General features: G+C 38.7%; 1 protein-coding gene across 1 annotated transcript; it reads right to left on the reverse strand.

Annotated features, from left to right (window-relative positions):
* Positions 1 to 1,809: 1,809 nt before the first annotated feature.
* On the reverse strand, positions 1,810 to 7,673 carry LOC122866558. Its single transcript, XM_044176336.1, has 11 exons — positions 7,625 to 7,673; positions 6,617 to 6,683; positions 6,206 to 6,342; positions 6,009 to 6,127; positions 5,855 to 5,910; positions 5,644 to 5,698; positions 3,856 to 3,944; positions 3,091 to 3,168; positions 2,896 to 2,997; positions 2,634 to 2,756; positions 1,810 to 2,031 (listed from the first exon to the last, which is right to left on the reverse strand). Exons 2-11 carry the CDS (start codon positions 6,674 to 6,676, stop codon positions 1,987 to 1,989), a joined length of 864 nt encoding a protein of 287 aa, XP_044032271.1. The 5' UTR covers positions 6,677 to 6,683; positions 7,625 to 7,673; the 3' UTR covers positions 1,810 to 1,986.
* Positions 7,674 to 9,505: the final 1,832 nt, after the last annotated feature.

Raw genomic sequence — 9,505 nt, forward strand, 5'->3', positions numbered from 1 at the left:
AAAATGCTGAATCATCTCTTGCTGCAGGAGTGATGTAATACTGCTGACCATGACCTCTGACCCTCCTCAACATGGAAGGTCAGAGGTGCTGCTGCTCTGATGTTTCCCAATTCAGGTGGAAAGTTTCCCATATTTGTTCTTCAGTGTGTGTTTTTTACTGCTCCAGATTCTCCCTGGCACAGAGGTGAAAAAGAGACAATGAATGTAATACTTTTAAAACTCTTGCACAGTTACACTCCTGAAATTAACCAACCTTAATTCACAAATTGGTAAAAGCAGAGAAAGAGAAAAGACTAGTACAAGTTCTGACTTGTTGAAAAGTTTTAGTGTACAGTTTGCATGTGACAAAAATGAACTGAAATGTATGTCCTCTGTAGTATTTAGTGTTCCACAGTATAATTACCAACCTTGCCAGCCTACACTCTAACCATTGGTATTTCACTGTTCCTTATAACTGTCCCTACATCATAATTATTCTCCCACTGAGGAGGAAAGCTACCGCTGCCCTCCACAATAAGGCCCTTTTACCCTATGAAAACCAAATACATGCACACACAGTGTCTGCATAAACTGTTCTAATTAAGAGCTTGCTAACGTCACAATAACAAAGCCATGCAATTAAACCGGGATGAGTCATCTCTCTTCACCATATAATTATCTGGAAATTACCTGGAAGATCAATCAGGGAAAGTTTTTGGACAAATAATTCAAAGTATGTAAGTTACTTATTCAGACAATGACACGTGTACTGTAGCTGTTTCTAGTGTCCAGCAATATAATGAGCAAATTAGCAACTTATTCTACCAAGATGTGTCGTTTACAATAATAACATTCAGTTCATCAGTAGGATTTAAATTAGTAAGAAGACAACATTTTCACTGACCTGTGTAGGCTGATGTAATCTCAAACCTTCCAGCAAAGCTGAATCAACCATTAGCAGTTATTATACCAGTTCTTTGCCGTGTGTGTGTGTGTGTGTGTGTGTGTGTGTCGTATATGTTTCCTCTCATTCATAGTTGAAACTTTTAATTCAGCTTGCAGTCAGTCATGCAGCTCAGTTGTTGAACAGCTGTCCTCTAATCATAGGGTTTCTGATGTGATTCCCAGCTCCTCCTAACATCCAAGCTGTAGACTTCAGACTTGGACTTGAGTCAGACTTAAATCACAGTAAATGAGGATTTAAAGGAACAGTTTGACATTTTGGGAAATACGCGTAATCGTTGGGAAATACGCGTAATCGTTTTTTACTTCAGATGTTGCATCGTCACACAGCTTGAATATTTATTAATTAGGCCTATACACCTGAGAGGAAATTGTCGAATATCATGTCATTTAGATGAGACTTGAAAGACTTGTACCTTGCTTATGAAAAGGGGCTCACATATTTTACATATGAAGTTTAGTTTACTTGTCATGAGAAGTACGACCGCTGTTTAATGTCTTCTGTGGCCCTGGAGGAGCTCTCTAAAGTTTGGAGATGTAGAGTTTAAAAGACGTGGGAATTTAGGAGGCAGGGCGGGTCTAATGAAAGACGTTGCTGAGTTGCATTGTGGGAATTGTAGCTTCAAGTTTGACCGTTCTTTTTAAAATCTGTCTCTTCTGAGTCCCCCGGCTTTAAGAAATGAACTGCTGAATAAAATGCAGTCCATTTAGCACTGCTTTAAGTTCTCACATGCCTCCTCTATTAGAATCAATGAAGAAGAATCAATGTGTGTTATGAGTCCACTCCTGGTATGCAAAGTGGAAAATGTTGCTGTTGCAGGCGCCTGTTCATGTAGCAACACATGCAGTTGTAAATAGGAGACTCACTGTTCTTGACTTGTTTATTTACAGTCTGTATTTCTTTGCCACCATCAGAATTCGCTGCTGAAACAGCCCAAATATCTTGATGGCTGCAAAAAACAAACAAACATTACTTTAAGTCAGAGAGTACTGTTTTCCTGACTGCTCCGTAGCTCTCACTTTGGGGATGTTGTGGACTTCATTTCACAGGTGGTGGAAAGGGGTCCCACTGAAGCCTTTATCACGGATCTAGAAACAAAGACAGCTTTGAGAAGCGCTAGCCAAAGAAATAGGCAGTAATGTAATGCTGGCCTGGGACCCAGACTCATGTTATGACCTTAAACACAACTTGTTTAGAGTCTGACCACCTCCTACTGTTAATAACCACAGACAGAGGTTTGAGTTTCAGCATCTAGAAGATGAAAGATGTTGCAATGTGTTTTCCAGGCCAGAATGGAGTTTTACTTACAAAAACATTTTTGGGCAAAGCCTCCTGCAGAGAAAATTAAGTCTCAATGGGAGGTTTTTTAGAGCAAAAGTAAAGAAACAATTCTTCTTCTACCTCTATTTTTATGTTGTCACTGTGCAGGACAACAACAACATTTACTTTTTTTGGTCAACCTTTTGTTGTTACTGCAGCTTATGTCCAAAATTGCTACAGAGGCAATACTATACATGACATGTTTGACTAACAGCACCACAATCACCATTTGTTACAGACAGATTTGTGCGGCTGCAGACTCTCTTTCGGTTCTTTTTTGTCAAAGCCAGTGTGATCAGGAGACCTTCTGAGAACACTAGGCTTTTGTTGCATGGAACAATGCTTGGCTAATAAACGGTGCATTGTTTACCTGCTCTTGGGGTAAAATTCCTGCGGTGTAAAGGCTATTGGTACGTTTCGCTGTGCCCAGGTGGGAGTTTGGGGCACCACTTCCTGGCATCCCCCAGATGGAGTGCTGCATGGTCTCATTGTGCTGCACATGGTAGGAGAATTGTGACATTAGTAAACATATAAGTAATCTGCCATCAGTCTTATCACCCTATGAACAGAGGCCTCTCTTTTCATGCATTATGAAATACTGTAAGCATTCTTCTTTTTATAAAGTAACTAACCTTTTGTTCGTCAACAGTATTTCTATTTCTCTCCCTTTCTATCTGTTGTTTCCTCTCTTCTACCTGCAGGCAAAGGTCTCTGTAATACTGACTTTTGTTTTCCTAAAGAAAACATAAAATGGCACAGGAACATTGTAACAGAACGTTTAATAATGTCTGGTTACTTTATGCAGAGGACAGAAGATATAGTATGACCTTTCTGGTGATGTTATACGGCTTCCTGTTCAATCTTGGGGCTTCATCCCGTTGAGCAGCTGATACTGAAGCTTCTCCCTGGAAGAAATGGACTCTCAGCACAACCTGTTTGCTCTGTCTAAGTTGATATTGTGTTTAAAATCACTGCTAAACATGGATCAACATCGCCATCTAATGGTCATATTCACTAACTACAGTTTAAATTTGCTTTAAAAGGATCAGCCTGGTAATATCCTATATTATTATTATCATCAACAAATCCCATTGAATGAAAAACCAATAATGTATGTATCCTACTAAGTATCTGTATCTGTGTATCCAAAGCCTGCTATATCTTATTCCTCTGTGCCATAGAGCTCCATTGCTGTCCAAAAACTATTAAAAACACATCAATGTGCCACACTGTTGCACCGGGCGACATGTTCCTTCATTAGGATGAACACTGCCACTGTAGTTTATTTTCGGTCAATTCCACATGCACTGTCCTGGTGCCGTAAATACTCATTAGGGCACCAAATGTGTATTAATCCTCTGCTGAAAATATTCCCTGAAAAATGTCTTCAGTAAGAACCGATGGGTTTGGGGCTGAGATCCACAGACTGGCTGGGGAAGTCAGACAGTATTGAGAGACAGACTGACACATAGTAGTTTTTGGTTTTTTCGTGGGATTTGTTGACAATAGCAAAAATGTTGCCAGCCATTATCCTTTAACGAAAAAAAAAAAGAAACATGGTAGCAATTTGGTACATTTGCTATGAAACATACAGTGATGGATGCATGAACTGAAGAGGTCCTTTTGGGGTCAGTGCTCGCCAAACTTACAGCCCCTTTGAGTGTAATTAATGGCAGAGGAGCTGAGGAAAAAGAATAAACAGGAAACAGTTAAATTCAACTGAAATGATATGATATTAGGTGTTTTGACATTGTGTATACCCCTGTATGTTTAAGAGTAAAGTATCTAAAGCTGAGACAATTAGTCAAGCAACAGAAAATGAATTGGTAACAATTTTTAAAAACAATAGATTCATCATTTAAGTCAGTTATCAACACAACACTCTGGTTAAGGCCTCTCAAATGTGAGGATTTGCTGCTTTTTCCTGTTATATATCATTATAAATTGAATATTTTTTGGTGGACTATTGGTCGGACAAAACAAGCTATCTGAAGTTGTCACCTTGGGCTCTATGAAACTTTTATAGACAAAATACAGCATTATATTTGATCCATGCACTGCCAATATTACATTTTATTATATGATTCTTTGTCTGTCACTCGCTCTTTTTGGTATATTGATATATATCAAATTCCAGACCTTAATAGCAAGGCCCCAGAGTAAGCAGGGACTTGCATAAATCAATAAATCTTTTCTGTAATCCAGTCTCCTCCACTGAAAGAAAATAAAACCTTGCTATGAGAGCCAGAGTTATTCATTTAGCTCCCACTGTAGTGAAGCCCACTCATAATAAGTTGTACTATCAGGCTGACTCATGTTCAGGCCGTGACTGCAAACACATGGTCTTCTCGTACAGTACTTCCCCCAGGCTTCCCGTGAGTGGAGGTGTGTGAGTGGTAGGGTTGTATTGTCATCAAGGCAGTCATTACAACATTAAGGAGTCTCAGCCTGATGATATAACGAATTCAATGCGTCTGTAATGTGGATTTAATCTCATCTCTGTCCTCCTTTAGCCATAAACACCTGTCTTCTTTATTTCAGTTTAAACACAGACCAAATACAATACAGAAAAATTGTTATATTCCGCACAATACTTACTGTATATTCATTATGTATTGTATTCTTCATGTTCTGTTTGTACAAGCTTATTTACAGCCAAGTGTAGTGCCAACTCTACTATACTATTTCACATGTTGCGTTTCAAAGTTCATTCTTGAACCTGGAAACAGCAGTTGAGAAAATTGATCTCATTCTTGTGTGAAGCCACAACTATTGAACAAATTGCCTATTTCATGGTATACTATTTGGCCAAAAGTATGTGGACAAGAGCAGCAGCGAGGTCCAACACTGATGTTGGTGTGATAAGGCCCGGCTCACAGTCTGCGTTCCAGTTCATCCCAAAGGCTCGAGGCTACATTAGCCACTACTAGCATAATACACCTCAATGTTCGGCTGAACAGTCAGCAGTCGAGTTGCATTGTGGGTAATGTAGGCTCCAGGTTTTGACAAGGAAGAAGGATGCATGGAATAAAAAAGACGATATCTCTTCTGCTGCATCGATTTTGATGTTCACTGTCCATTGTGAGTTTAACGATGTTATAGGAGCTAAATCAGTCGAGTACATTTTAATTATGCAGATTTGTCCACATACTTTTGGCCACATTTGCTTGCTCATTTCATACTTGTTTTATTGCCTTCTGAAGTCTCTTACTTGCAGTAAAGCTTTATTTTATACTTATCTTGTTTTTCTTCGTGTTATCTTATCTTTTGAGATTGTGAAACATCATGAATACACCATCACACGCACAGTATGATTCAGACAATACCAGCACAAATGATGAAATGAGAGTGAATGACTAACAGTGTGTGAATGATCTCACATTGGTCCCTGAGAGAAGCCACTTTGGTCGCATCAATCAGCTGCCTGCTTGCTACCTGGAGGCAGAAACGGTGAAGATAAAGCCCAGTTACCGTTTAGAAATTGCTATAATTGAGTGATTAAGACCAATGACGTAAAATGAAAGCCTGTTTTTTACTGAATGAACCGTCACTTAGCCTTCATTCACACACGTCGGTATGACTGTGACTCACCAGCGTCCTGGCCTTGGGCTTTGTGCTTGGCATCTGTGTTTGTGCTGCAGCAGTCTCTGGTGAAAGACAGAGTGATGATGGTGAATTGAAAAAGGCCATTTTTGCACCTAGTGTAAAATCAACACAAATTGGATTATTAGATGAGTGGACCTACCTTTGTCCTTTCCATGCTGGATGTCCTTTTGTGATGCCTCCACTTTTGCGTAAACAGTGCTGGGGCCATAATTATTGTCAGAATCATCCTCATGTTCATCATCACTGTGATGATGAGCCCTGAAATAATCAGGTTCATTTACTGAGCTGCATTTCACGTCGATCTTTAGTGTACCTTTATTACTGTTTGTCACTCACACGCAGGCCTCACTGTCCTCACAAAAACAGGAAGAAAGCTTGATTGATATGTTGGATTTGGATGTTTTCACCCCCACCGTCAACTCAACCCTATCATTGCTGAACTCCTCACTTTTCACCACCACATTTCTCCTGCCCTGTGGAAATCAGATGGATTCCCATAACAACGCATACTTTAAGCTGGAATCAAAGTCAGGCAACAATGTGATGACAGTAAATATTTGTGGAGAAAAAGCTTATTGACACTTCAAGGTCAATGTCATAGCAAGGAAACAAACATGAACATCTTGGAGGGGATAAAAGTGGAACGGGTACATGAAAACATAAACTGTGAGGTGAGTCAGGTTCAAGATGTTGAAGCATAATAACTCAGAAACCATGAGGCAATAGTCAAAGGCCTACTGTACAAACCAGTGCTGATCCAGCTGGGCACTGAGGATAAAGTGATGGTGACCCCTCATCACATTCCATGGTCTTCCTTAGATAGATATATAGAAAGATATTTTATGCATCAACAATTACAATTGCATTACTACTTACATAGTAGTAGTAGTAGTAGTGGTGGCAACCAGTGGTGGAATGTAACTAAGTACATTTACTCAAGTACTGTACTTTAGTACAAATTTGAGGTACTTGTACTTTACGTGGGTATTATATATATATATGCCACTTTCTTCTTCTGTTCCTCTCTGCTACATCTCAGAGGGAAATATTGTACTTTTTACTTGACTATAATTAGTTGACAGCTTTAGTTACTAGTTACTTTACAAATTAAGGTTTTTACATACAAAACATACAAAAAACTTATAAGATTATAAGATAATATGTTTTGTTAAAAATAAATGAAACTACCCAACAGTATACAATTACAGCTGAAACGATTAGTCGATTGACAGAAACTTAATTGGCAACTGTTTTGATAATCGTTCATGTAAAAACATTTCATGGTTCCAGCTTCACACATGTGAAGATTTGTTGCTTTTCCTTTTGATAAGTTTCATTTATTTTTAATAATTTATAATTGTGTACAAGCGGTTTAAGTAAGTACATTTTATAATTACATACTATTAAGTAAAATTTTCAATGCAAGACTTTTAAAGTATCTTTACAGTGTGGTATTAGTACTTTTACTTCCTCCACCACTGGTGGGAACAATGTCAGTTACAGGCCTACACACTAAATCTAACTGATTATTTAATGCAACATTTACACACGTTTGCATTTTGAGTCGATCTTTGGGGTGGAAGAGGTTATTTCGTGATTTCTTACAGCATGTGACTGACATCTCCGAAAATAAACATTACATTAGCCTACATTTAAATAGCCTACAGATATTTCCAGTAAGCGTATAGATTTTGGCTAAATAACGCAAAACACGCACAACACAGTGTTGTATTTTACTTGGTGTAACATGTTTACCTTGACGTGATGGTTCGAGTTGGGGGGGGGGGGAGGAGACAGGAAACACAATGAGGTAGAGGGGGGCAGACGGTGAGAGGTGGATTTAGTTTGTAGACATTTAAAATCAGCAGAAGGGAGCTGATGATGAATTAGACGTCATCATCGCAGGACGTCAGGACGTAGCGTTCTCCCGTCACTAGGGGGCGGTGCACAGCCGAGCGTCGCCTCTCCAGTCACGTAATAATGAGGAAATGTAACAAAGAAGCTGCTGTTTGTTTCGCTCATGTCCTCCCTAACTCTCCAACGGTGACCCGACCCTCCAGAAAAGTGCTATTAGTGAAACAAGACATCAGTGAAGGAAGTTTTATGATCCTTTACTTCAGTAAAAGTAATAATACCACGCTGTGACAACAAAGTCCTGCATTGGAAATGTATAATCAGAAAAATACACTTAAAGCAATAAAGGTAAAAGTACTCCTTTCAGAAAAATGGCCCCTGTGACTGTTATACTATTATATATTCATATCATTATTACTCATGCACTAATTGTAGTTGTAGTTTTTTAAGGTGGAGCTCATTTTGAACTATTTTGTATCGGACTGCAACTGATGATTATTTTCTGTATGGATTAATAGGTTTATTATATTAATAAATTATTTTATAAGCTGGAATCATGAAATGTTTTTGCATGAAAAGTGACTCAAATGATTATCAAAATAGTTGCCAATCAATCAGCTGTATATACTGTTGGGTAGTTTAATTCATAACAAAACATCATATTTTATAAGCTTTTCAAGTTTTCTATGCAAAAATCTTAATTTGTAAAGTAACTAGTAACTAAAGCTGTCAGATTTCCCTCTGAGATGTAGTGGAGTAGAAGTAGCAAGTAGCATGAAAAGACAGACTGAAGTAAAGTACATGTATATCAAATTTGCACTTAAGTACAGTACTTGAGTAAATGTACTTAGTTTCATTCCACCACTGCAAGAAAGAATCTAAAACAATCAGTGATTTACTACATAGAAATAAACAGAACAAACAAACAGCTACATGCTACAACATGTTTTGTGTTATAAACACAAAGTTAATATGACGTGGTGAAATTCCAGCTTCAGCTCCCAGCGAGTTTATTTTCCTTTCTTCCATTGTTGTCTTTTCCTCCTTTTGAATTTCTTCCCAATAGTAGCCCTTATGGTGAGGGAGGAGGGGGGGTCCCTTAAAGTGCACCCAGACCCTGCTATACTGGAGGCTAGCCAGTATAGCATTTCCAGTAAAGAAAACGTGTAAGACACCATTTTTACACTGACACAGGCTCAATCAACAAACAGACGTATACACAAAGATGTGTTGCAAGTTCACAGCTGGAGTGTGTCCATGTGTGTGTGTTTGTGTGTGTGTGTGTGTGTGGATCGGTGGGGATGTTTTGTCTTTCAAAATGGCAGAGTATATTGTCAGACAGGAGCAAGAAGAGGGCTTCGCTAATTGGGGAAGGTGTCACTGGGCCCCAGCAGTTAATCACAACAAAGTGATGACTTGGATAAGCAGTTTAGATATAATTTGGCTCATAAATATCTAATGAGCCCCGGTTGTGAAGGAGGAGCCCAGTGATTGATGACATTTCGGGTTTCAGTACCACTAATAACAACATCGATTGCCAGTATTTCAAGAGTTCATCTCCAAAAATACTGTATGTCAGTCTGGGCCAAAGCCATTATCCAAAGTTATTCATTCAATAACACAGAGGAGCCAAAGCTGGCCTCATCCTTTCAACCAGGGAGATAAAATTGCCTATTAGCCTTTTGAGTTCATGATAATTTTGTGCAATCAATCACGTTGTAAGAATAGGTGCCAAATGGAGGCTCATCTTATTTTAGAATAATAAATACATACATAAGGAGT

Source organism: Siniperca chuatsi, linkage group LG19 (assembly GCF_020085105.1).
Source record: "Siniperca chuatsi isolate FFG_IHB_CAS linkage group LG19, ASM2008510v1, whole genome shotgun sequence".
In the NCBI taxonomy this organism is placed as follows: domain Eukaryota; kingdom Metazoa; phylum Chordata; class Actinopteri; order Centrarchiformes; family Sinipercidae; genus Siniperca; species Siniperca chuatsi.

Coding starts and splice junctions, on each gene's coding strand:
- LOC122866558 (XM_044176336.1), bottom strand. CDS start 6,676: ATGGAATGTGATGAGGGGTCACCATCACTTTATCCTCAGTGCCCAGCT. Junction 2,998..3,090: donor CGTATAACATCACCAGAAAG/GTCATACTATAT, acceptor TGTTTTCTTTAG/GAAAACAAAAGTCAGTATTA. Junction 2,757..2,895: donor ATACTGTTGACGAACAAAAG/GTTAGTTACTTT, acceptor TACCATGTGCAG/CACAATGAGACCATGCAGCA.